The sequence below is a fragment of the Varanus komodoensis genome, unplaced genomic scaffold, assembly GCF_004798865.1.
Source record: "Varanus komodoensis strain SLA01 unplaced genomic scaffold, ASM479886v1 scaffold9, whole genome shotgun sequence".
In the NCBI taxonomy this organism is placed as follows: Eukaryota; Metazoa; Chordata; class Lepidosauria; order Squamata; family Varanidae; genus Varanus; species Varanus komodoensis.
This window is the reverse complement of record NW_025336598.1, coordinates 34,585,067-34,612,941: the sequence shown is the minus strand read 5'-3', so window position 1 is coordinate 34,612,941 and position 27,875 is coordinate 34,585,067. Positions and strand designations below refer to the sequence as shown.

General features: G+C 39.6%; 1 protein-coding gene across 17 annotated transcripts in view; it reads right to left on the bottom strand.

Moving 5' to 3' along the window:
• BAZ2B (bromodomain adjacent to zinc finger domain 2B) overlaps positions 1-27,875 on the bottom strand; it is a 644,512-nt gene that overhangs the window by 46,290 nt on the left and 570,347 nt on the right. For 13 of the 17 annotated variants that reach the window (XM_044418074.1, XM_044418080.1, XM_044418065.1 and 10 more), the window contains 9 exons: positions 25,825-26,220; positions 18,930-19,551; positions 17,116-17,415; positions 15,053-15,113; positions 13,065-13,173; positions 12,697-12,798; positions 6,139-6,349; positions 1,991-2,083; positions 1,802-1,863 (listed from right to left, as the gene is read on the bottom strand). In XM_044418074.1, the coding sequence (XP_044274009.1) occupies positions 1,802-1,863; positions 1,991-2,083; positions 6,139-6,349; positions 12,697-12,798; positions 13,065-13,173; positions 15,053-15,113; positions 17,116-17,415; positions 18,930-19,551; positions 25,825-26,220 (1,956 nt within the window). The remainder of the gene's footprint in view (positions 1-1,801; positions 1,864-1,990; positions 2,084-6,138; positions 6,350-12,696; positions 12,799-13,064; positions 13,174-15,052; positions 15,114-17,115; positions 17,416-18,929; positions 19,552-25,824; positions 26,221-27,875) is intronic. The other 4 variants (XM_044418075.1, XM_044418079.1, XM_044418081.1 and 1 more) reach the window with 1 other exon arrangement.

Below are 27,875 nucleotides of genomic sequence, written 5' to 3'. Positions count from 1 at the left end.
ATGAAGAAGCATCCAGATGTTTGTGATATGTGTGTCTACATGGCTCTTATAACCATAGCATAGCTCCTATAAGCATAGGATAGAGTCATAATACACTGAGGTTTGAAACATCTGTACACAAACCCAGAGCCAAGTCTTTGATGGACTGAGCAATCCTACGGATCCTAGACAGCATTGAGAGGAGCACAGGCTCATTCAAATTCTCAGATACAATGCTAAAAGGGACCTCTAACCTTGGCTCTCCTCTCCCCCACTGCCAGAGCAGGAAGAACCATGATGGCTGCTTCTTCAACATCATAAAAGTGTGCATTCTAGGGGGACGGAAACAGGTACCACCAAGGTATTACATATCCTGGTGGTGCCTCAATCTCTTCCCCTCCTCTCTGAAACACCACAGTTAGACAAAATCCCACAAGTTGGGGTGGGGGGGACACAACCCCACTGGACCGCACTCTTACTTAATAACATTTCAGTGATAATCATTCTTCTGTATCCTGAAAAAATGTGTAAGTCCATTCTAGCTAACAAGATATGTTTCAATTAATTATTGGTTCCAGAATAAGCTCAGTCTTGATCAAATATTCAATATATTTTAATCAAGTAACCCTAGTTTGATTTTCTTTGCCTGAATCATAACATTTATTGTTTTTGTCTACTAATATTTCTGATCTATAATATTCACTAATACTATTCACAATTATGTGTTAATAGAAGATGCCTACCTCAGTAAGCTATTTAAAATATCCAGGATTTATATGAAGCATCTTACAAAGGCAGATTTGCCATGCAATTCTACTCATGTCTGCTAAGAAGAAAGTATTCATTTTCTAGAATTTCATTAGACTTATTTTGCATGGGTCTGTATTTCAATATCTAGGATGCACCGTGAAACTGCAAACCTATGAAACACTCCCTGGAAATAAGTCACATTAAACATGGTGTGGCTTACTTCTGAGTAGCTGAGCTTCAAATACCCCAATTACAGATCTAGGACATACCATAAATACTGCAGTCACACCCATTCTAACGATTATTCTTGAATAGTTCAGCTATCATATCCTGAAGTATAACACTAACTATACACTGTCAGTAATAACAACATAATTCAGGCCAGCATCTGACAATATTATTTATGAAAGTAAATTCCATATAATGCATTTTGGATCAAGGTGAAAGAGTGACACTTTTTTCTGTTAAGGTTTCCTAGATAGATTCAGTGGAACTATTTACACAGGAAATGTATAATTCAAGCTTCATCTAATACTGCAGTTTGCTTAATGGCTTATTAGTTCGCTTGTGCCTTCTCCCTGGTAAAACCAGAATGATTCAGTCTTTAGTCACAACTAATGTTCAGTTTAAGAAAAGTATTTTGAAAGATATCACAGACCTTCAGATTCTTAAGAATATGTCATCTGACCCATTACCAAATACACATAACAAGAAAAGCATAAACATTTCGGGTGAAATCCAATTAGCGTCTGTCTGCCTTCTGTCAGCAAAACAGGAAGGGGATGATTCCTACTCCCCATGCAGCCCACCCATGCCTCCCTAAAACTTGCTCTAGAGAGGTGGAAGACCCATCAGAGCAAATTGCGTGTGGGTTGGGGGCGAATCTCCATGCTTCAAATGTTGTATGATTTCTATTAATCTGTGGATCTCTATACTTTATCAAGCTGCTGATTCTAAGGCATATAAGCAGAACCAGCTGAGTTTTCAGTTGGCAATTCTCTTTAAGCATTTAAACCATCAGAACAACATATTTGGTCAGGCTTATAGCCCAAACCCAAAAGACATAAATTACCTGCTGTTTCATTATTTTAATCTGCTCTTTTTGCTTTCTTTTTTCTTCTGCAGCCATAATAGCTATGAATAAGACAAATAAAAAATGTCACCAGTATATAAGTGCAGGATTACAAAAACTGAGTCTCTGCAGATTCAAGAACTCAGCTGCAAAGACCTATTAGGCTCTAAGAAGCAGTTTAGTACTTACCTTGCTGTTTTTTTGCTTCTTTGGCAGCCCGGGCCTGTTCTTGCTTCTGAAGTTTTCTCAGAAGCTTGATCTGTGCTGCTTGCCTAGCAATTTCTGTAAGACAAAGAAGCAACGCTGAGAATATGATAAATACAACTTATTAATGCAAGGTCATTCCTACACATGGACAGATCAAAGAAAAGATGGAAAATGTTTGACCTAAAAGTGTTTGACTTACCATAATTTCACACAAACAATTGTTCTTTTGTTTTTATCTCCACAGAAAATGAAAAACAGGAATAGGCACAAAATCATATATACTTCTCAAACCATTATGCAATTCCACTTTTCCAGGGAGAGGGATGAAAAATATTAAAATATTGATTGCTTCTCAGATGCTGGAAGGCCAAATAGGGAATTTTTATACATTTCAGGGCATTTTCAGACATGCCACACTCAAAGCACTTAGCAGTATCTGCCTGCTTCTATTAAAAATGCCTCTTGAAATGTACTTGACTACACACTTATACATTTCAACCTGCTTCCTAAAAGTTTCACATGTGAACAAAACTAACCTACTGGTCCTTCATGGTCAGTCACAGGGAAACACCCTTCTAGTCAGGTAAGGATGTCATTATGAAACTGCCCTATCTGAGTCAAACCACTAGTCAACTTAACCTAGTGTTGCCTCCTGTGACTAGCAGAACTTCTACCTGAGTTGGAAGAGGTTCAGTCTGAAACTGAGATGGATGCATGTGCTGGCCAAACAGAGCTCTGTGCTTTTCCATGGAGCAAGGTTAGACAAGCAGATTGCTAGGAGAAACCACCAGCTGGCACGTCAAGATGACGATGGGGGAGCGTGGAATTCCTGTATTTACCAAAATCATAGGGAAGCAGCCCCAGGGAGAGGGGGCACTTCGGCTGCACTATGCAGGCACACATTTGCTTCTTAGCTAGGTACCTTTGCACGTGGTGAAGTAGCTACCCAGCCAGTGACTACATACTCACACAGTGAAGGGTTCTCCACTTCCATGGCTATCTTCCAATGGACTGCCAACCAAGGAAATTACCCATTGCCCTCCACATAAACAGCATGCCATGCACACTGAGGTGTCTACCAATGAATGTTCCCTGGTTGTTGCTTTCACTAGAAAGCTAGGCATTTTGCAAAATCAACAGTGTGTAGCAACAGTTGTGAAACTGCAGCTATACATAAAATATTTATATGCAGCACAGCAGAAGCTAGTGTGCAAGACAAATTATCTTAGAGAGGGGGAGGGGAAACAAGACTGGAATTAACTGGCAGAATATCTACGCCACAGATGCATCCTCTTTGGAACGATATGTATGTGCCAGTTTATGGAATCAGGAGTCATTGAAACGAGAATATCCAGAAGGTTGGCGAGTGCTCTGAAGCATGTGCCAAAGGCTAGATAATTATCCTCCTCCCATAAGTGTTAGGAGCTTGAACTCAGCTCTGTAGTGTTGATCACATTGTGAGGCACAGATGTAAATATACAAGCAGCAGAAATACTGATGAGAACATTTCTTTTTTCAATATGAGATAATATGCCAAGTGCTCAAGTTCCAGCATTAGAAGGTAACGTTCCTTTCATCCTTTGAAACTTATCCACAGAACACACCTCCCGTGGGGTAATCAAAGGCAGTAGTATACAGAAATGAGAAAGCAAAGGAAGTAGTTACGGGGTTTTCCAAAATGCCAAAAATTCTGCTTGCTGCTCCCTTACGCCCCTCAAGAGGCAATTATTTCTAATGGGTTAGTATAATATTAAACTTTTTAATTAGCATTGTGGAAAGTGAGGCTTTGGGCCAGGGCAAGCAAGTTTTCATGATGATTCCTCAGAACAGATTTGCACATTATATGAGGTGAGCTTTCATCTATGCCAGCATTTACATCTTTGCCATATAAATATCTATTTACAGATTAGAGAAGAACCTCATCAATTTCCCAAGCAAATTATTGCATGACCAATTTCTGGGCTGTATGAATGTTTAGAAAGAAATGAGGCTTGATGTCCTCAGAGAAATAATGAACTGTTAATTTAGAGGCTTGCGGGCTGAACCACTGTCAAATAAATTGAAAAATCTTCTAGACATTGGAATAAAAAGTTTTATAGTAGGGAAAATAGCTACATACACCAATTACTATATATTTGAGGGGGACAGGGGGCAAGCCAAGCTACAAGAAAGTCCTTCATCATACACTGGAACATGATAGAAAAGAAATCAAGTTTTGGATTTTGTACAGGGGACAAGCTTTAAAAATATGAATATATCAGCCATTAGGAAGAAATTGTGAGGGGGGGTTGTTTGTTTTTTTACTGAATCACCTCTTTCCACTTTGAATACTGCAAATGGAGATTTACACTGGAACAACAGCAGAGAAAATGTGTACTTGGGGAAAAATCAAGATGCCTGAACTAATAATAGCCAGGAAAGGAGTCATTATAATTTAACAATGACCACTATAGGAAAAAAAGAAAAATATATCAATCTAGACTAAGTGATAACATATGACAACATCCCTGGCAAAATGCACTCATACCAAAATACAGAAAACATTATCTAGTCAAGCCTCATATGTCTAGAAACATAAAGAATCCACACAAATTTCCTAAGATTTGACTGGATATTCATATATATGGATATATGGGAATACAGCCACTAAAGCAGAAACTTGGGGATGTTCTATTCCATCTACCAGAGTAAGGAGGGAGGGCAGGAAAGAGGAAGAAATAGGGTTGAAGAAGCCATAGCGATATCCTATCTTTTGTGGCTGCAGAGTTGCTCAGTGCATTAGCTCCTTGTCCAAATCAAATTAATGCACAGAAGTATTGGGGTTCTGCAATTATCTGAGGAATGAATTGAATGTGGAATACTTAAATGAAGCATCTGCCAAATCAGAGGATATCATAGCAATCTCGGTCAGACCAGACAAACCACCTGTCTTTGAAAACAACAGTACAAACCATACAGTAAGATTATTTAAAAAATGGTACCCAGAAATAGGTAAATGAAGGAAATGCTCAGAAATGCCTTACCTGGTTATTTTGATATTTGTATATTGCTTAAATCTAATAAAACCCCTAGGTTTATACAAACATTAAATTCACATTTAAAACAAAAATAAAATATTAAAAACAACTTCAACTGCAAGAATGCAAAGCAATGCATGAGCCAGAAAAGACGGAGCAACATGATTTATTTAAGTATAAGTCAGGGAAAGCTTGGGCAAACAAGTGTGTTTTCAAGAATCATTTTCAAGATCCAACATTTTCTGCCTCCAGAACTGCATGGAGGAGCATATCCCAGAGGGCAGGTCATGCTGCTGAGAAGGCTCATTGCCCAGATATCATGTAGTGACATTCCACCACTTTGAGAATGACCAGCAAGCCCTCTGCTGACAGTCTTAAATGTTGGCTGGACATAGAAAAGGCAAGCCAGTTGGCTAGGTATCCTGGTCCTAAGTTGGTTAGGGAGTTGTATGACAAACATGGCTAGGTACCAAGCATGACTTATAGGCAGGCAGTGAAATTCCTTTAACACATGTGAAAGGTCAGTATAGCGAACACCCTAGCTGCCAAATTCTGCAGTAGCTGCAGTTTCTGAACTAGGCGTAAGAACAACCCTAAATAAAGTGCATTACTACAGTCAAATTGTGCGGTTAAGCCAGGCTATTCCTATTCAGCAATGGGCGTCGATGGCACACCAACTGAAGCTGATAATGGGTGCTTCAAGGAACTGAGGGCACAGCCATCCAGAAGAGGCTAACATAATTCCTGTACTTTGCAAATTTTCTTGCAACAATTTTGCTGCATATCTTAATTTAAAAGGCTGATAGGAATGGGCTGTTGGAATGCATGCAATCTTGATTGCAGTCACAATGAGATCTTTCTGCATTGGTCACAACAACAAAATCCAGTTCTACGTTCTTACAACCACAGACAAAAATAGAACTAAGTACAAGTAAAGGGATACAGGCCTGACACCACAGAACATTTGAATAAAGTGTAACACTGGTGTAATGGCTCAATATGCATAAACAATATGAAAAAACATGTAAACCAAACACTTGTCTTTAGAACTGGAATATCAGTTTTCCATGGATACTTTACAACATACCCAAACAAATAATAACAAGGTCTTACCTTGGGCTTGTAACTTTCTTAATAGTTTAGCATCTGTGTTGTCAAGGAACTCGGTGCTACCAACGTTTGGAGGTCGACCTTTGCGACGCCTCATTTTTGATTCCTCTTTAGCACGCTGTCTATCTGGATTTGGAGGTCGTCCTCTTCGCCCTTCCATAGCTCTGATACAGGGAAGGACTTCCTCTTCTTTCAGCAAACACCACTGCATACCCTTGTAATTAATATATTTCACAGCAAGTCATTAGAAACACAAAGTGGACAAGAAAATAAAAATGTACGTCAACTGACATATATGTGCACACTGAAGCATATGTCTATATACACATAAGTATTAAGAGTTGTAAGCTTAAACTGATCAAATTCGCAGATTCATCAACTAAGACTAAATATACTTGATCTTTTCCTGTAACTTATCTAGTGGGTGATATGAAATTTAAGCACACAAAACTGCAGGTCAAACAGCATACTGGGCACATTCGCACATCATGACAATCCACCTGGAAATAAGCCATGGCGGGTTTCTTGCTTTCTCTTGACAGCTTGCTGTTGACAGCTGTCAAAAGGAGGGGGGAGACCCAATTTGAATCCAGTCACTGGCTCCTTTCTCCTTCTGTACATTTTATGAAAAAGAAACTTGAAGATGGTTTCCTTTCAGTTTGTATAGTATAGATTTCCTTTTAGCAAGCAGAACCAGAAATGAGTAAAGCTCATTTTGAACTGAACAGAGTTGAACTGAAATAAGAATCAGGAAATCTTTTAAATATGGATTTTCCACAATAGTGATGAGAACTGAACTTGTTCAGTTGTAAACCATTGTTGTTCTGGTATATAAACAGAAGATGAAATATGCATCATGCCACATTTCTGAACTTTTATAAAAACTAGATGGTTTCACACCTAGGATAAAATGTATTCCTGTAAGTGCTACAAAGAGAAGTTTGACTGGAACATGTGTGCTTACTTATCTGGAAGTAAATGACACTGAGTTCAGTGGCATTTACATCTAAGACTGTATATGTAGCTCTATATTATATAATTATTCATCTGAATTTACTGAATGCAGTTTGCAATAAGTCTTAGTATTGCTGGTTTCTGTTTTCATATAGTTGTAGTTTTCTAATGATTCATGGTTTTAAATGTGTACTGATGTTATGCATTCAATTTATGTACTGAAGGTTCCTTCAAGAGGATTTGACCTGAAACAGAGAGCTATAAGTAAACAAACATGTAGCAGGTCATATCACACATTGAAGGCTTGGAAAATAAGCATTTACTTAAGCAGTTGTTTAATTTCCTAAAAACTAGTCAATCCGACAATTCAACTAACAAAAGTCTTCCATCAAATGACAATCCTCCGAAATATATTACAACTGTGATACTGTTATATGTTCAGTGGTGTGGTGAGGGCCAGGCCTTGGAGCCTCGCAGCCTCGGAATGCCAAAGCATCATTCTGAGGGTGTCAGGTGATAGCTCTTGGCCCAGCATGGGTACACAGCGGTTCCCTAGACGGTTTCACAAGATGAGTGTTTCACAACTCAGGAAATATACATGGCTATTGAAAGGGAAAGAGGGAGCATTTAAAATCACCTAGCTGCACCACTTTGCATGTTCACAAAACATGTTAAATATATCGTCTAATCTTGCAGGAATATGTAAGCCTGATGCAGAATTTATCAAGCCTCTCTGCATCCCAGCACTTACCCATTAAGTACTGAATAGTTTGACTTCTGCAGCTAAATTGCTCTGTCATTTTTAATAGTCAATAGAAATAATTAGCTATTATAGCCAGCATAAATCCATGGCTCAAATGTCATTCCTGTATTGTTTTAGGTTCTTTTTGTCTACAATATTTCAATTTGGAAAATTAAGGTTATACAGAAGGAAACAGTTTATCATTGAACTTGAGACTAAGCAAAGGTCAAACACTTTGGTCAGCATGGTATGAAAAACATTACTTAAAAATATTGGGTTTCATTACATTTTTTTCAAGAATGTATATTACAGAGAATATAGCATTGCAAAGAAAAGCAAAGTTAAGTATTTACAAATAGTACACATATGTCTCATAGCTATAATTGATACCTCCCAAAGGTCAGTTCATCCTAAAACTCTTTCATCCTAAAATTTCTTCCTTACACCCTTACATCACAATCCTACACATATCTACTCAGAAGTAAGACCCACTGGCTGGAATACAGTTTCTGATGCCAGCAGGAGGAACTTTGCAAAGTCCTCTTTCCCTCTGCAGCTACTTGTGTTCACCATAAAAACTGTTTGAGAAGCTAGCGGAAGAGGGAACTACAGGGAAAAACCTGAACTGGCAAAAGTCTTCTCCCTCTTCCAGCAGCTTGATCTCAACAATACGTAGATAGGAAGTCCTCCATGGGCAGAAGAAACTTGCCCATTTGTAGAGGCTGGATCCAACCCACTCACTTGACTGGGATGGACTAGCTCCCAAGTAACTGTGTATTAGAGCTTTTTCATTTACTGAGATCATATTCTGCCTACCAATGTTACATCTCTCTATGTTTAATATCTATCTAAGATACTGTCTTCAATATTTCAAAATACTTCATGCTGTGGGAACCGCAGAACAGCATTGACCATTATTCAGTCTGCTAACATTTCACCATGTGGCAAGCATACTCCTTTATCTCAAACCCCTGTGACTTTCCAACACAGGCCACCATTTAATTTTATTGTCTTCTATTTCTTTATCTAAGCTGTCTAATCTCGCCTGAAATGTTTATCTTCATACCACGTTCTCACTGAGGTAATAAACGTGTGCCTGGATCATAACACTTCATATGGCAGGTGTGAATCATATGAATGAATACTCTTGTATTGAACCCTCACAGTGTCAACTAGCACTCCAGGGAAAGATGGGCATGTAGGGTGGAATTCAAGCTTTCTGTTCATAGGATACTCCCCACTGGAGAAGGGATGTGAGCATTTTTTTTTTTTTTGCCAATTACTCTTTCCCTAGCAGCCCCCAGTGCCCCCTGAAAAGCTGCACCAGAGTGCTAGGGGAATCTCAGAAGAATGTGGGAGTTGCTCTGGTGAGCTACAGGAAAAATGTCAATTGACAACAACTGAATCCAGAGTTCTCCAGCAAGAAAGCCTTGACCAGATCATATTCCCTTCTGCACACTGTGAAATGGAAATGATTTGATTCCTAGGTTTCAGTGTGTTTAAAAAAGGAACTATACCATTATCATTAAACCTCCCTGTTAGCCTTAAAAACCAAGGGCACCATCTACCAGCTTCCAAAACCCAATTTAAAGAAAGGGAGCCTCATAAGATTTCCAAACTTGCTCATTTATTCCATCTCTACCTGCATCAAAGATGCAGTCAATTTACTGAGATCCATACGGACACTGCAGTGTTTGATGAGGATGGGTATCTGGATGCATGACCAGGATCACATTTCCACATGCAGTTGTCGTTTACTAAATTGATTCAAGTGATTTCAAATAACCCTGAAACAACTTCCATTCTATACACAACATTTCAAAGCACACGATCTTACCATTTAATAAGTGATGGTAAAGTATAAATAAGATTAGAATAAAAGGGTAATAACTGATACACATTTGCTTTAAAGTGAATTATCAGAGTTAATAATTCCAAAGATAAGTAGTGAAATATAAAATTAAGCATATTAACCCTCCATTTAGCTGGGGACAAGGACAGATTATCAGGAAATTACTAGTGACAAGAGCAAGCTTTATGTAATCTACTCGCACAGAGTAATATACAAATTGTAATACCATTTGGTATAAACACTACAGGGAGGTTTCAGGCTTATAGAAGCAACACTTATATAGACATATTTGAAAGTATATACAAAAAGTACCATTTTTCTAGTAAGCATAAATGCGAAGTCACCACTTCGGATAAACCGCAGTGCACTTGCCATTAATGTCTCAAGCACACACATAAAAATCAAAAAGTTGCCCTAGCACTGAAGAATGACTTACCTTCATTTAGAGTCCTCCAAAGTTCATTATCTTGTTTAGCTTCACACTAACTATAATGAACTGTGCTTGTGCTGTCCACATTCCTTAAATGTCTCTTGCCTCCACCCAAAGTGAAAACAAGCTTCATGAACCAAGAGCTACCACTTTGAATTCATCTTGTTTGCCTGGCTGGAATTGACCTTAATGAGTACTTGACAAAAATCCAACCAAAGATGTACCAAGAACTGGGCAGTGGACATGACACTTAACTGAACAATTAAGCACAAGTATTGAAAACTTGGATAACAATTTTGGCAAATCCCAATTAATTTGCTGGAATTGTTCTTTCCATTTTCAGTACATGTTCTTGCATAGTGATGGTTTTTCATTGGAGACATATAGCATATTTCCTTTTTGGCATGCACACATTTCTGCCAATCAGAACTGGGAGAATTCTTCTCTGAGGTGGAGACCTCTCATCCTCTTCCACGGGCAACAATTTTGTTCATTGTTGATGTAATTATGTAAATTGGATCAAATCAAGCAGCAAACACACAAAGAAAAAACACAATTTGAAAACATAGCAAGGATACATAAATAAAGTGATCAGGATATAATAACATTACTGAGGTTATATGTTCAAGCAGGTAGAATCGATTTTAAAGAGCCGCAGGTACAGTATACTGCTTCAGAATTAGTTAAAAATACTGAAGAAAATAATCTACAAGCTTATTGTAGGTAGGTATTAAGAGCAACATGGTAAGTCAAACAGAAACTTGTTATACAGCTCCAACAGTATGTCAGCTCATCCAGGTCAACGTTTGGAGTAAATTCTATTCACAAAACTGCCTTCATTGTCATCTGTTTTCAGTCCCAACTCTCAGGTTTATTGTTGTCTGTTTTCTCAAGGAACATTAGGAATTGCTTTCTGAAAAGCTGGCATGATTTTAACCAGAGATTTTTTGCAACAGGATAATCACCATGATTCCTTGAAGGAATCAGTGGCAGTAAAAATAGCATAAAAACAGTAGGTAATATAGCTATAGCCACTGGTAAATGCAGTAATTCCTCTAGATAATCCTGGGATTGTTGTCTGGTGAAGGTTCGGAAAATTTCAGTCAGGGATCTGTTGACCCAGTCCCATAACCACAGTACTCAGGATTCCTTGAGGAATGCAAACAGCTACAAGGGAGTTTCAGTCAGTAGCAAGATACAACATAAGACTTTGTTCTCTTCAACAGCTGACAAGGTAGTAAACTTATTTTTTGACTGATGGCTCTTCATGTGAGTACCAGGGCCTAATACTCTCAATGACTTGCATATACTTCTATGTGTTACTGATCTCTGTTTTCATGACTAAGCACTTGGAGGGGCACCTTGGTCATCCATGTTTCTTCAGCTACTAGAGAAAAATCCTAACAGTCCTGTTCCCCAGGTGTATACTTCTGTTTAATGTGTTTATGACAGGCACCTGTTTTTGTAAGAGGTCTTGTGTGGTTAGGAAAGTACTTTGAAGCACTTGGCTGCTGTCTCTACTTGGTTTGAAGTTATACCATTAGAAAGAAAATACCATATCTCTCTCCCATACTCCAAAATTATAGAGAATGAGATAATATCCACCTTTTCGGAATAACTGAAATAGAAGTGATGCCCCAGAAATGAGGAGAGTAGGGTCAGTAAAGGCATGTCTAAATAAGGAAATGTTCCAGTTAAATAAGTCCACATTAATTAGGCAGTGAATGAAAAAAGAAGCATAAATGGGTAGCATTGCACTCCTATGCATGTGTACTTCAGAGCAAGCCCCACTGGACTGAGTAAACTGGCATTGGATCAGACTGCATGTAGTTTGAAACAGGGAATGGAATCTCTTAGCTGCAATGTTTACAAAAGTCCTTAAATAAACATTTAGCATATCTTCCCTGGAGCAGAATGCGTTTCCAACTTATTTATATATACGTTGTAAGTCTGTCATGCATTCCCTAGACAGCAATAATTATGTCTGTGCTTACTGCTACATTTCAACCAACACCACAGAGATGACTGAATAAAAACATGTGCTTATGAACAAGGCTACTTGTGATTAGAATGTATGTAAAACAACAGAAAAGCCAATCAAAGAACTTTTCCGATGACTATACCAGTGCTCAAATTATAGAGGAATGGGGTGCCTTAAATTAAATCCACAGAATTTCCACAGATTTCAGCCAAATCATTCCCCCACCCCCTAGCCTTCTAAAACCAGTAGCAACAGGGGTTGATACAGAAAGTAGAGCAGGATAACCCCCAGCCCTTTGGAATTAGAGCACTAGAATATCCTTTAACTCAAAGGCCAAAGGTATTAGATGACTGCAAGTTTCCCAATGTAATTCTGTAAGGTGCTGAGCACCTGTGAGACTGAAATCACTAAGTTGTGAAGGTTTTCCAGCACTTTCCAGGGTCAGGTGCTCAGTTACTCGTAACAACTAAAGACACATGTATGGCTGTAAGAATGAACTAGCTAACAATAGCAATGCTCCAGAGTGTAGTAAAAATAATTTCACTTAGATTTATGATACTACTCCTCGGATCAAAGACTTTACTTTTTTAAAAAGTGGATACCTGCGGTCCATCTCTGGCTTCATAGAAGTCACCCACTCCTATTTTTGCACTGAAGCTGAAATTGTCCCTTGAGATATCCATAATTCCATTTCTGCTGAGATACTGAAAAAATCACATATTTTTCCACTTCAGGTTTTAAGTCATTACAACCCAGCTTTGATGTACAGCTAATATAAGAGAAGTCAAATGTTTTGCATATTCTTGCAGGGGGATATGAATTTACAAGAGGTCAATAAAGAAGTAGATTAAGGTACATTAGCCTCACATCATAGGCCATTTTGCATCAAGGAACTTAACAGGAAGAAAAAGTTCATTTTTTTTAAAGGCATGCTTAATAAATAGCAGGAAGTATCGTGTTTAAAATATACCTTTACTACTTCAGGGTACTGCCTTAGCTTCTTTCCACATGGTGCATAATATGCTACTTCTCCTTGAAGGCGGCCAGCAAAGTTCCTTATTCTTGTTTCTCTTTGCCAGCTGCAGTAAAATAGAATTATCTGAATAAATAAACCAAGACAGAAATTCGGGGTGCACACTGAAGCCAGTGGTCCTCCCACAAAGCAAGCATGCATGGGATTAGGTTGCACAGCTGCAATCCTATAGATGTTTCTTAACAGAATGAGCCATTTGCTCAAATAATACATGATACATCAAATAAAACTAATACATCAAATAAAACTAAGCTTACTGGCCAAATGATAACCTGGCAACATATTTTAACATGAAGTACATTTGGCTGAATGCTGAACTAGGCAGGCCAACATACCAGGAAGCTTCATATCCATGATCCTTCCCCAAGTTGGTGCCTTTCTATCATTCCCAGACACCATCAGCCATGCTGGCTAGGAATTATGGAAGCTGCAGTTAAAATTATCTGGCAAAAGCTTGGAGAAGGCTGCTATATAAAATACATTAGACAGAGAGATAGTGACTGGTCCCATGTAGCAAGCTTCAATGATGAGTGAGGTTTTCCAAGCCCAATTTTTCAATTTGGAGAAAGGGGTGGAAAACCACAGACTTGCAGTTTGACATCCCTGATCTAGGATCTTCAGGACTCATTCAGAATTACCCAGAAAGAGTGCCATGTAGGAATTCCATGAGAAGTTATTCTATAAAGACAGGATCAGAAGGAAAGCCCGAGTGAGGCAAGAAGAATGGGTTCTTTACATAATTCATTGCCATTTTCCTAGTAGCAGTAGGAAGAACGAAAGAGGCATTGGCAGATATCAGCCAGGCAATGGATAAGGAGAATGAGATATTGGGAAATGGCAGATGTTCTCCTTTCCAGTAGTGGTTGACACATCTTGTCAATCATCCAGTTCCTGGGGCCAATCCCAAGCTTGGCAGGTCTCCCCACAGAAACAAAGAGTGATGGATCTGTCTATAAATCTGCCTCATACAGTATATTACAGGAAGTTTTATGATTTCTATTGAAATATTCCCCTCCTCAGTAGACAGCTGTTGAGCAGTTCTAGCTCTGTCTCAAATTCAAGCTCACTCCCAAAGCACTCTCTAAATTTTTGTAGAAAAGACTGCAGAGAGTTTGGTTTGTTAGTATAATCTTGGAACTCACTTTCTCAGTGCAGGACCATACATTGCATGGAAAGAATCAGGATCTCAATCATGTGTCTTCCACCTAAGAACCACTGTGCTGTAGTGGTTACAGTGTTGGACTGGGACCAGAGAAATCTGGATTTTCTACTCAGCAATGAAGCTCACTGGATGACTTTGGGCCAGGCATAAACTCTCAGCCCAACCTACATCACAGGGTTGTTCCATAGATAAAATGGAGCTATGAGAACTGCCTTGAGTTCCTCACAAGAGGAAAAAAGATATAAATGCAATGTAATAATAGTAATATATTAGTAATGCAAATGAGAGAATGAAGGAGACTATCAGAAAAGAATGAGCAGAGTGTCCACAATTTACTCCCAAACAGCCCAGCAAGTTGTTTTAAAGAACCCTGCACCCTCAACCTGATTCCAAAAGTATCTATAAGCTTGGCCAGCTGAGAAATGTCCAGTTGGAAAAGGGGATTTTAAGGAGACTATTGCTGGGTTCAAATGGGGCCAAGCACTCCTTGCACCCATGAATCTTCTTCTAAAACCAGCTCTTCCTTATGCGGCTTTAGGAAACCCAGACTCAGGAAAACCCCTTACCAAGTTAACAATAAATTCTACTCTCTTTTCGAAACTGCACTGCTGGTGTGAAAATGTAGCACAAATTAAAACTGTACTCAATGTTTAACTTGAACTGTAGATTCATGTTGGTATCTTAAAATCATTATCTTTCACAATGTAAGCACACTGCAAACAACTGATGGCTAAATTTTGATTCATTTATTTATTTTACGTACCCATACTCCAGAGGAATACGCAGTTCTCGCTCATCTGTTACCCTTCGCCTTTTTGAAGTGCCTTAAAGAGAATTTGATGGATTAAGCTTTACAATGAAGCAAACAGAAATTACTGTTAGACAACATGTTGCTATTCTGATTAAAAAAACACACACTAACAATTCATGTACACCTGTCTTCTTCTTTTTGCAACCTCTAGTCAAAAGTACGAGAAAATAGCAACATACAACTTATTAACAATTAACTAGTATGTTTCTAACATTAGGGCTGGGAGTATGCATCTGCCTGTGAATAAGTCTCATTGAACTAGGGGCAGCTTACTTCAAATACACATATACAGGATTGTTTTATATGAGTTTTAAAAAAAATCACCAGATTTAGGAACAGTGCCATTAATTAAACAGTAGATCAGTGGTTGAGTCCTAAAAACATGTTACTTTAACTGAAACCCAGAAAATCTCATTGCTCTAGATCCGTGGCATTGGCATAGCTAAGAAACATCAGTTTGCTCATGGCCTGCTGGCCTGCTGACAAGACAGAACATGACATGAAGCCTCTCATCTATTTCCATGGAACGTATTTTCACACAATGGGTGTATTTCAGATATTCATGCCCCAGGCTTTCAATGGCATTTTCCTGTCCAGTGGCTCTCCGTGCTAGTGTCCCAAGCTATTTTTGAATGGCTCAAATTTAAAAAGCAGTTTCGGAAGTTGCTGTGAAAGCTGCCATATAGAACATTTTCAGGGAGACAAGATTCAGTGCACTCGTGGAAATGCTTGCATGTATGTATACAAACTGGAATGCCTCCAGGACTATAATTCAGAGGAACTCCTGATGAGCTTGGCAAGGCCTCCATTTATTTTCCGTACCTCAACAGTTCTTCCTCCTGTGCAGACCACTGTTTAGTGTTCTGCAACTGGTAGTTTAGGGATGGCAGGGAGAGGAAAGGTTAATGCTTTGCTGGGCACGTACAAGTATTACTGCACACCTAAGAGGATTCACTTGTAGCTGTAAAATGGAGAGGAAGATTGTGCAAGCTGCCTTTGGCTCCTTGCAAGAGAAAAAAGATGAAGTATTAAGATGATGATGATGATGATGATGATGATGATGATGATGATGATGTTGTGAGACCTAATCTGTTCTGTGTGTTTCGAAACAAGGTATCAAATTTCCTGCCATTTCTCTTCTATACCCCAATGTGGATAATTTTAGTAAAAGGGGGTCTGTCTTTCCATGAGCAAACCAGATAACTTGCATTTTACCCTTCAGCGAGATTTCTCCCCAGGTATTTATTTTGAGGACCTAGAAGTTATGACTAACTCCTCGGTGTTTCCTCCATTTGATGAAAAATGCTATAACAGGCACCCCAGATTCGATTCTGACATCTCCAGGTAAAGTCAGGATGTCTATGAGATTTGGGAAGGAGGATGAGAATCTGACTAGATTCCCCCGTCTTCATGAAGCAAGAACTGAGAGGTGAATATCCATGTAGCAGGACATTGTCCATACTTCCCCTTCTATTTATCTCAAAACATGCCATTTCAGAATATTGGCATTTCAGTCTCCTTCCACTCATGAGAAAGGAGTGGGTAAAGAGACTGATGACCTCAAGGTTTGCCAATGCTTATAGCTAGTATTGATGGTTTCTTGCTACATACGAACCATCACTGGCTCTGAACATGTAGCTATAGATCACTTTCTCTGCTCAGCCTCTTCCTCCTCTGCTCCAATCTGTCTAAACCTCTTCTAAAGTCATACAAGACCTTGGTGATCACCATATTTTGTGGTAGAAGATTCTGTAAGTGTGTCCTGTTGATCCAGGATCTAAGAATCCCAAACATTGTCTAGTTCATTAGGTACCTACAGCATCCAAGTTACAAAAGTGAAACTAGATTGCACATTGGGATTTGGATCCTGTAGTTATCTAAGGACTAAAGAAGAGAACAAGGTCTGATTCAGTTGATGGCTTTCCTCAACTGTGTTTTGCAACAGAAAGACAGGTAGAAAGTGTATAGGGACTCAAGTACAGCCAATATCGTATTATACAAACTAATTGCAATACCACAGTGGGTGCCTGAAGTAAGCCCAGGTGAAGGTGTGCCCACAAAGACCGGTGAGGGAGATTCAGGGCATAGCACAGCTGGAGCAGAACTCGGTGTTTTTGCCACTTGGAGATTAAGTGGTGTGGAACAAGCTGCAAGGTTGATAGAGGAGCTTTTGGCAGAGGAAGCCATCTTGTTCAACTTAAGTGCAGACTTTTCTCCCTCTGTGTCAGTCTCTGATTCGTCTGGGTCTTTATCATCTTCTTCTTCATCATCTTCTGATCCTTCAGTATCAGAGCCTTCTGAATTACTGTCAGATTCTTTGAAGAAACAGAGAGGACCATGAATTAGAATGAATGCAGGCAGCCTCTTTCTAGCATTCCTGGGGACCACAGGGGACAAGTTAACCAATTGCACATGGGTGCTCCGAATGATATAGCGCAAAAAGACCCAGCTAGTGGAATGTTAGGTTTACTCGGGGCTTCACAACCTGCTTCAGATTTAAACCACCTCACTTCCTTATAAGACAAGATCACCACCCCATATTGTATGTGATTTGTCACTGTAAACTGCTAAAAGGCTTCAGCTATTGGTTGGAATAGAATGTTATTTTTATTGTTGTGATCATTATGAGCTTAATGGGGAATACCTATGGCTTTGAAAATCCATCTTGTCTCCTATTTCTAACTAAATGTCAGGCCTGCACAACTTATAACACTACAAACACATCCAACCAAATATATGTTGTGGACTACAAAATGTTGTTTTGGTCCAGCACACATCTGTCTGGTGGGCTGCATTTGGGCTTCGAAGTTCACACGTTGAGCAGTACTGCTTAAACTTTAGTAACACACAGCTCTTAACCCACTGATGGCAGCTGAGAAACTGAAGCCAGTGCCAAACATTCCAGCTTCCTTCACCATCTCTTCAGCCAAATTTAAGATGCTGGGTTTTGACTCTATATATCTTTAGTTAGAATATCAGTACCTTACTGGGGCCTACAGGGCTATGTATGATACAATTTCATATATACAAATGTCCATGAACTGCAGTTCTATACCCTCCTATCTGAGAGTGGATATTCTCTCAACAGGACTTCTGACAAGACATGTTTAGAACTAAACTGATTATAACTACCACAGATATTAAGTGTTCCGCTAAACTTCTTTGTAACTCTATTACCCTATTCTTAAGTACATCTACTTAAGTAATTTCCCCTGAGCTCAGTGAAGCCTATTCTTAGTTCAGTATGACTAAAACCTTAGAAACAAACCTAACCAAAATTACTTAAATTAATCCCTCAAATTCACCTCACTCACTTCCCACAGCCCTCTCAAGCCTTTGCACTCTATCAGTAAATCTCCACACCATTTAGAATGTGTCCCTCAACCATTACTCCACCAAATGTCTCTCCCATAGCTACTGCTGCCTTCCCCAAATAGTGATCTAGCAGAAGTGGCATTTTAAGTAAGCAAGGTATTATGCTGCATTTGGCTGTCTCATCAATTAATATCTTCATAGGTATCTCAGAGATTACCAGGATGGGAGAAAGACCTCAGTACGACTACTCATGGAGCAGGATCCAAACTGCTAGCTTATTGCTAGCATAATCTATCTAGTGCAATGCCAACAGCATTAGCTGGTGCAGGCAAATGAGCCTGCAAGCTAGCACTATTCACTCTGTGTAGAGTGATTTCCACCAGTCCAATAGAATTTTGTTAGTGCCTTTGCTCTCCTAGATACAGATCATGACATTAACCAGAGGAAAGAAAATGGTGCTTTTAGAGAGTGCTCTGGACATGCATTTAACACAATTTCTTTAAACTAAATACACCTGATTGACTATCGTCAGAATCCTCATCCTCCTCGTCCTCATCTTCCTCCTCCTCTTCGTCGTCGTCATCATCATCCTCATCATTGGAATCTTCAGACTCTTTACTGCTAAGAATGTCTGAATCTACTCCTCTGAACTGTTCAGCTAATGATTTTGTAGAAGGGTGGTTGTGTTGTGTTTTCACTGCTGTCATTGTATTATTGCTGGCTGCCTTTTCCTTTGCTGGGCCGGGTAATACAGGAGAGGTAGAAGACATAACAGGAGTCCGGTTGCTTGGTGTCTTTTTCCCACACGTGCTTGCATTTACTGATGAGGAAAAGGTTATGCTGCTGGAAGTGGGTACGTTTTCACTGACCTTAGGATGAGGTTTGGATTTGATGGTAAGTGCGAGAGGAGCCTCCTGAATAACACTCTGAATAACTCCATTGGGTTGATGATTACCTAAAAGTGCGCTGGTCAAGAAAGGGTTAGAATGGTTGTTTTCTAATGAGGTGTGTTTTTGATGAGCTGGTGATGAACTGGTTGGCTTTGGATTGGACAATGCTGTGATAACCTTTTTCAGGTTCTTGGATGACTCATGTTGTTTCTTCAACTGTGCTGGGAATGTTTGTTTGTACTGTTCCTGCAGAAACACAAAAGACAACAAAGCGTATATCTAAATGCCATAGGAAATGCCTTTAACAACTCAGCTCTGAAAAAACGAACTTTGCATAGATGGTGGGCTTATGCTTCTGGATGGTATTAGTGGCTAATAGTCATGATGGCTCTATGCCAACTCCAGCATTAGAAGCAGTCCCCCTCTGCATACCAGTTGCTGGGGAACATGAATAGAAAGATACTATTGCACTCATATCTAACTTGTGGGCTTCTCATTTTGAGCCATCTGGCTGGGCTCTATGAGAACAAAACGTTGGGCAACATGGACATTTGGCTTTATCAGGTATGGTTCTTCTGAACTTCTTTCAAACAGCTGTATGAGTATCTGTAAACCACTTTAGACTTTATAAATAATAAGAGGTAGTTTAAGTGGCATTATGTTGTTTAATGAGCAACCTCACTAAGGTTGCTGTTATATAAAGAAAAGAAAGCAGAATATGTTCTCTGTCATTTTGAAGAATCACTACTACACATACACAGGCAAGGGTAAGGGATGTCCCAATAGCCAATTATGAAAAATCTCTCAGTTCTAATCTCTGAACACATTTACTTGATAAAAAATAATAAAAAGTAGAGGTACGATTAACATTCCCAAGATTTGTTCTGAGAGACAAAAGGTACAGGTTCCAATTCCGCTTACCTAAAAACAAGATCAACTATAATCAATGGGACTTATATCAATGTAAACATGACTTAGGAATGGGATGTAAATAAGGTATTGCAAATGTTCTTCCAACAGGGAGGCAGATTGCATGCTTCAGTGGTTAACTGCAGCTAAAACATTTCTACCTTCCCATCTGTGGTGTGTCTGTCTTATAAACCTGTCCATTCAAACTATGTTGTCAAATATAATCCATGTTAAGGCAAACAAAATGAAAGCACAAGTAATTTGTAAAGCTGAGTTAGGAAAAAAATGTAACACTGATTTCAAAATGCCTTTGTATAAGAACAAAATGAGCTAAAAAAATCAAGCATTGTAACTGAAAATCAGAAAAAATGAGCTGACATTTTATGCAGAATAAAATTATCTATTGTGTCTGAAAAAATTGCTAGACAAATTATTACATCTTCCCATTTGAAAAACAAAAGGAAACAATATACGACTTGATTATGTCATCCACTTTTAACTGACTTTTAATATAGTCTTGCTACTACTTTTCCGCAAGCACTGTTGGTATAATTAAGCTATGACCTCATTTGCACAATCAAATCCAACCATACTGGCTTAAATAACCCACTATAAATCGCTGTTACCTCCAAGCACCTGTTCTATAAACCAATTCCCCTTTCTGGCTTATACTGTGTAAAACCAATGAGTGCAGGTTGTTGGCCTAGTCCATGATTCATTCCCATTGGTCAGGTTGATCATACGACCAGCCCATATACATATTATTCACAGTATTTCAAGAGTAGAAAGAATACTATACCTTTTATAGAAACAAAACACTGAAAACTTAAAAACAGTAAGTATATAGAATAGTCACAGTAGAGGTATATACTCAGTGTAAGGATATCCACTGTGCAACCAGAACTAAATGAAATACAAGTGTTTCAGTCAGCTAGACTCTTCTGTTGGAGAGCATTTTCCATTTCAACCCATTGATTTTTAGTGGCTGAGCTTGCTAAATATTATCAGCATTCAAGAAGTCCTAATCCTTCTTCAACTTGATGCAAGCTAGCTGGTGATCGTTGAAGTCCAAGGTGTCTGGCAGAGTTCTAGCCTTTTTTGCAAGCATGTAAGGCCTTGGGTTGGATCCTTCGATTCTACCGAAGGGAGTGTCTTTGAGCAGAGTTCCCCTCAAAACACTTCTGCAGTCAGAAGGCGGAATGAAAGCAATTTCTGTGATTCCCTGTCCTTCTGCATCCTTAAGTGCCATCTCCCCTAAAGCCCCTGAATCCTCCATAGCAGATTTTTGGGGGATATAGTGAATTACAAGGGCAGGAAGGGACCAGCAAATATTGCCTCCTCTCACATTCTACCTTGTGGAAATGTTGTGCTGCATCAAAAGCTGGCAAGAACCCTTCCATCTTCAGAAGGCTTCTGCTGGATCCAAGCTCAGTCCTTCTACTATAACATATCCAAATGACCGCGCACAATAGCACAGGTACCTAAGTGTAAGAATCCTGCACTACTGTGAGAGAGGAGGACATGATGGGAAATTCAGTTTTCTTCATAGAAGCCAAATATGAAAGACATTTTAAAGTATGAACCTCAATACTGGGCTGATTTTAGAAGTCTGATACAGCATGTCTCCTAAAGTTCATTTTTTGTTGCATCCATTTGTTAACAAGCCTGCAGCTCACAATTCTAAAATCTGATTGGGACATTCCAAAGAATCAGCAAGAAAGGAACTGCAAGGATGGGTCTTAGACCGGGGGTGGGGGCAGATAGGGTGGGTATGCACAGTGACTCACACTGAGAGTGGTTATGCCGCATGAGTTATTTGCCCAATAACCCACCAAGCTTTGCACGAAAGATGATCAGTCTCAACATGGGCTGTTGGTTCCTCCTCCTCCTTTGGTCCTCTTGTGAGAATTGCACAGATTACCATGGGAGAAACAAGGGGCTTCCCTGCTCCTTGCAATGATTATGAGCTATTTTGGGCATGCTGCAGGTTTTTGTTTCACTGGATCCTTGTTCTCCTGGAGACTGCACAGGCTGGCTGGTAAGCCAGCTTTCACAATCCTCTTTTTGTCAGCTACAGACAGTGCCTTCAAAGTGTCCTAGTGGTAACTTAGAAAGATTGCCTATGGTTGCCAACCATGTTTAAAACAAATTTGCCTCCCCAATTTTCACAAATATTCATCAAAATTATTCTAAAATAATTTTTTCCTGCACTTGCCCAACCATGGAGATCCTGAGTTGTGCAGATAGGGAATGGGAGCCTCAGGGGGACAATGCACAGATACTTACCCTGTTTGCTGTCAAAATGTGAGCTGTCAACTGGAACCAAATGTGCAAGTGATCTTGACCTACAGGAGTGAGATAGCATCTCACCCACCCCTTTCGCATTAAGATCCCTGTGTTTTCCCTTTATATACCTTTAAAGTTTTCTGTGCTGTCAATTGTTTAGCCTTTTCTAAACTCCTCTTTAAAAAGAAAGGTTTATTTTAACAGCTGTCAAAGGTAATTACTTAACTGGGGTGGCTCATGGCTTTGCATGTCTTTGAGGTGCAGAATCTTGGGAACGGGAACACCCTTAGCTTTTCCCCCAAAGTACATGAAGAAAACAAGTCCCCGCCCCCAAAAGTGAAGTGCCACTCCACTTTCACAAGTGAAGATCACTCATGTCCTTGGTTATATCTGACAGCTTCCTTTAGACAGCTGTCGAATGAAACTTAAGGGGAAAAACTTACCTGCAGCCTCTGTGGGACAATATGCAGAATGAGTACCTGCTGGGCCTTGCCAGCAGACACTACCCTGCACATTATCCACCTGAGGGCTGCCTTTTGTGTATCCATGAAACTTTAGACATTCTCAAGTTAGGGGGAAGAATTCCAAAATACTTATATAATTTAACCAATAAATTAATCAATCAATCCTTTATATAACTAATACATCATTTAAAAATGTTTGATACCTGTGGCAGCTCCTTTAAGGAGCTGCCAGGGCACTCTGAAGGTATTGTCTATAGTTGTCAAAATGGAGATCATGAAATCTCCTAGTAGAAATAAGTGAAAAAAGGAAATGGCAAGTCCAAAATGACTCATGACTGTGGCAGGAAGCAGAAAGGAAGAAGCCAGTGACAGCTTCCACAAGTGCTACCTCGGCACTTTGGAGTAGCTGGCAATAGTGGTCACCCAAGTATTGGTGGGCAAGAAAAGCAACAGTCACTGCTCTTTCCAAACACCTTGCTTGTCACTTCCTTAAAGCAACAATGGGTACAACAATCCCTAGAACAAGCCAAATTTAGTCAGCCAGCATGGTTCAAAAGCCAAGGATAAGCCACTGCAGCGGCAGTGGTCCCAATTTGCACAACACACTAACCCACCTTGCTTATATGCCATGGCAGATTATTGTGTAGTGCACACCGAAGTCAGAGGAGGGAGGTACTGGCAGACCAGTACAGGTATCTCCCATTTTGAATAAGGATGAAGAGACCAGGTGCAAATCACTTATTCTATCACTCTTCTCCTTTTTTGCAAACTCTGAAGCAGCTCTGAGGTTGTGGCTAACTAGATCCTCCTTCCAAGATGTGTGACAGTGGCAGTTCAACACTGATTCTGTTTTCATGAATGACTGGTCTGTTCCCACATGAACATAGTAAAAATATCTGTAGCAAAACAAGCACTTATACTTTCAAGGGGTTAATTGCTGCACCACCTTTCTAATGTCATTTTAGTACTACATTTGAGGGATTCATTATGCTCATTGATGAATGGAGTTATTGGATGATATTCCTATTGAAGTTTCTACAGATCTGATACTCATGCAGAACCTTTCCACTCATTCCTTCTGACCTGTCCTTGCCTCAAGGTCATGTGTTTTCTGTGCAATTCAAGTGCAGTGTTTAGTATCTAGGAAACTACGGCTCTTCCCTCAGACACAAAACCCATTGCAGTTGCTAGGAGAAATGTGGTTGTACAAATATCACAGGGTCCTAGTGGATGTGTCTTAGTCATGAGATTTGTGATGAAGCACTAAACTCCATGCCCACAATTTTAATTTGGAATGACATTTTTCTTTAATTTTTTGGAAGCCATGTGTTCACCCAATTATCAGCTCCAGCTCTGCCATGTTCCACTGGCTTTTTAACAGTTGTACATACTAAAAAGGATACAGTCCTTTTTCCAAGCAGAGATGGACTATCATTTTATAAACTTTTGATACGGGTTTATATATTTTAAAAAGCAAAACTATGGAGCATGCATACTCCTTTCCCTCTTTGTTAGAGTACTGCAAGCTGGCAAGTATTTTAAAATGAAAATAACTGAACCTGCTGCATGGTTAATGCCTATAGAATAACGAAGGGTACTGCTCCACCAGTGCTCATATTCGTCCCTAGTGCTCATACAGGACAATGGGCTTTTGGGAAGTATTAGGACTCACAGTGAACCGGGCCCATGTAAGGAGTACATGGGCACATTATGCCCAGCCTGCTGCTTCCTCCCCCAGAAGTCATTCCTTTGCCTCCCCAATTCACCAGACAAGGGCATGAGGAACTAACTCCCTGGCCTCCTTGGGTTTTGCTTCCTCTGTTTTTACAGGTGGCCCTTCATTTACCCCACATTTCCTGCCTCCCTTGCCTTCTTTATCTGTTGGCAATGCATGAGAAAATCAGTGGGAGGGGGGGTGTCAAAGAAAACTGGTAATAGGAAGAGATGGCTACTAGCTGTCCCAGTGGCAGGCAAGTCCTTCCTCTGTGACTCCATCTCCTTTCAGCCTCCTCCTCCTCGAGTGTCTTCACTCTCAAGATGGAGAAACCTTGATCCAGCTTTCCTTATGCAGATATATTCTTACATAAACAAGGCACGCTACATGACAGCCGGGTGGTGCAGAACGATTTAATGTTGTGTAATTCCTCCCCATCAAAAATGCAAACTGAGTCTCTGCACAACTGGCATTCATGTGGAATGCTATGTTCCCACTAAATTTTAGTACTACATTTGCTGCTTGAAGGAAAGAGGAAAGAGCAAGGTTCTCCATAACAGCCCTGATGTCAGCCCTGGAAAATGCTCTGCATCAGAACTCAGGACAATTGTTAGATTTCTATCTCACCTTTCCTCTAAGGAACTCAAAATAGCATACATGTTTCTTCCCAACCACCCCATTTTGCCCTCACAACAACCCTGTGAGGTAGGCTAAAATGCAAGATGATGACTTCCCAGTGAGAAGAAATTTGAAGCAGGATCTTCTAGTCTTAGTCAAACATTCTGGCATTGGCTGACATTCCTTGAGAATATCCTTACACATTACAGGAGAATGCTTGGTGTGTCAAAACTTTCAGATTAATTGTTTTTACTGTAGATGTATCATGGAATGTAAGAAAAATCATTTCTAAAGTATTTTCTAATGCTAACACAACATGCTAACCATTATGCAATCTAATTTATTGTATAGTTGTAAAGACTTCTACAGACTACTAAATCTTCCACTATGTTGACCTAAAACTACCTCCATCACTGCATTTTATCTATTCCAAGATAAAGCTGCTAATGTCATATATACAAAATAAAAAACAACACCCCCCCCGGCCCCTGGATATAAAGCACACAACAAAAACTATGGTCTCCTCACCCGGTTTGATCTGACATCAATGGTCAATGGGCTAGGTTCTTCAGAGGTATTTTTATTCCCTGCCTTGAGTAGATCAGGAGAAGGAACTGTAAGTTTTAAGAAAGTTTCCTTTTTGGCTTGATTTACCAAAGACAAAGGGTTCACATTGGGCACCAGTCCCGTAGACTGTATTACGCTTGTGTGTTTGTTCACAGATTCCTCCTTGGCCTGAGAGCTTTGGAAAATAAAGGGAAGCTGCTGTGACAAAACCTGAGGCTGCTTCTGCTGGGACTGGAATGATGGGTGAGTCTGGCTATCAGACACAAGAGGTATTGGCTGGTGTGTTCTCTTTTCCTGGGACTTCTCCTGGGGCTTTTGTCCATCTGCTTTCATGTCTGGTCCACTATGCATTAGCACCTGCAAATGCAGAAACACATCTTGACTGTTTTTTGATTGAACTTCTAGCTGCCAGTATATAATATGAGTGACAATTATACTGAAATGGATAAAACATTTACAAACAAACGTTAAATTAAAGATCTAGTGGTTCATAAGAATAACAATTAGTTGTTAAATTAGTCTCACAACTATCCAGTATGAAAACAATTATCATGTACTGTTACTGGCAGACACTCTAGTACTCTCACAACACAGACACACAGGAATTAAACATCTTTATATAGTAAAAATATCTTAAAGTAACCTTACAGATTATGTCCTTCAGCTTATTTCCTGTCAGATCCTTTTTAGTATGTGAAGGTTTAGAAGGAAAAAATATGGCTTTGAGAAATTCAGTTACTTTTGAATATATGCCACACGATTAACCTAACGGAACACTGAGGTTTACATTCTGGTTACTGGTTACTGGACAGTGTTAACTGCTATGCAAGGGAAAGAGCTGCTGTAAACAGAATTCAGTAGTCATGGTAACACTCAGGATATCTGAACTATTGCAACACAGCTTATTTTATTTGCCTGATACCTACTTTAGGTTTACCTAATTTGCAATAAAGATGCCATGGGCCCAGTTCTTTTAAAGAATGTGTCTGCTAACAAATTTGAGATGCTTTAGTTTTGTATTTGTTAAGGCTGAAATCCTATACATACATGTCCAAGAGCAACTTCTCTTCAGCTGCATGTGGCTTACTTCTGAATTGACATGTACAGGTTTACAAGAACCCCTTTCAGAAAGCTATTACTGGCCAGAAGAAGGTGACTTCTGCTAGTTATGGTGGTTTAATTATGGTCTTTTAAAAATGGGCTTCATTTTAAGAGGAAGTAACAATGGCTGCTTCTAATACAGGCATTCCGGAATTACTTCCATATATTTAGTCAGTTTTTACACAGTGAGGGTGCTGTTACCCTCCCACTGCATTCCAATGTTTCTGTTTTGTCCTCCCGTTTTTCTGAAGATCTACATGTAATGTAATCTTTTCTCTTACAGTGCAAGTATATTGTCAGCATATCCAGTATGGGCTGGCAAAGTAAAATTGAGGCTTTTTGGGAGTTCATCCCCTTTAATTATTAGTTCTGTCCTTGGCCTTTTAAAGCAACTTATTTAGCAGCCACAGCACTTCTGAATTGCTGTTAATTGGTCAGTTCCTGTTCACTGTATCGGAGGGGAAGAACAGTTTTAATGTTGTTTTATTCTTTGCAACCAGAGCAATTGCTCACAATTGCCTATTGTTATGTTTATAATCACAAATGCTAAGTCATATTTATTAAAATGATATTTTTCCCAAGGGACTTGCTTGGGTTTCAAAGAAGTATTAGGAATTAATCACCCCACTCCAGTTCTACAGGAATAGGAACCAATATAATAGCAATTATGAAATGCCAAGGCCATAGCCTAGTAAAGCTACTAGGTAAAGCAGGGATGCAGAACTAGCTTAATGGCACCAGTGAGAACAAACACCTCCACTGAGTCATGTCCCCATTTTTCCTCTCCCTTTGGCATGGAACTCAGCCATGGAGAGAATTACAGAGAAAGGGACATGGTCAATGCTGGAGGAACTAGTCATACCTCCCAATGCTAGCTACCATTCTCATCATCACACCAAAGGACTTGGCCA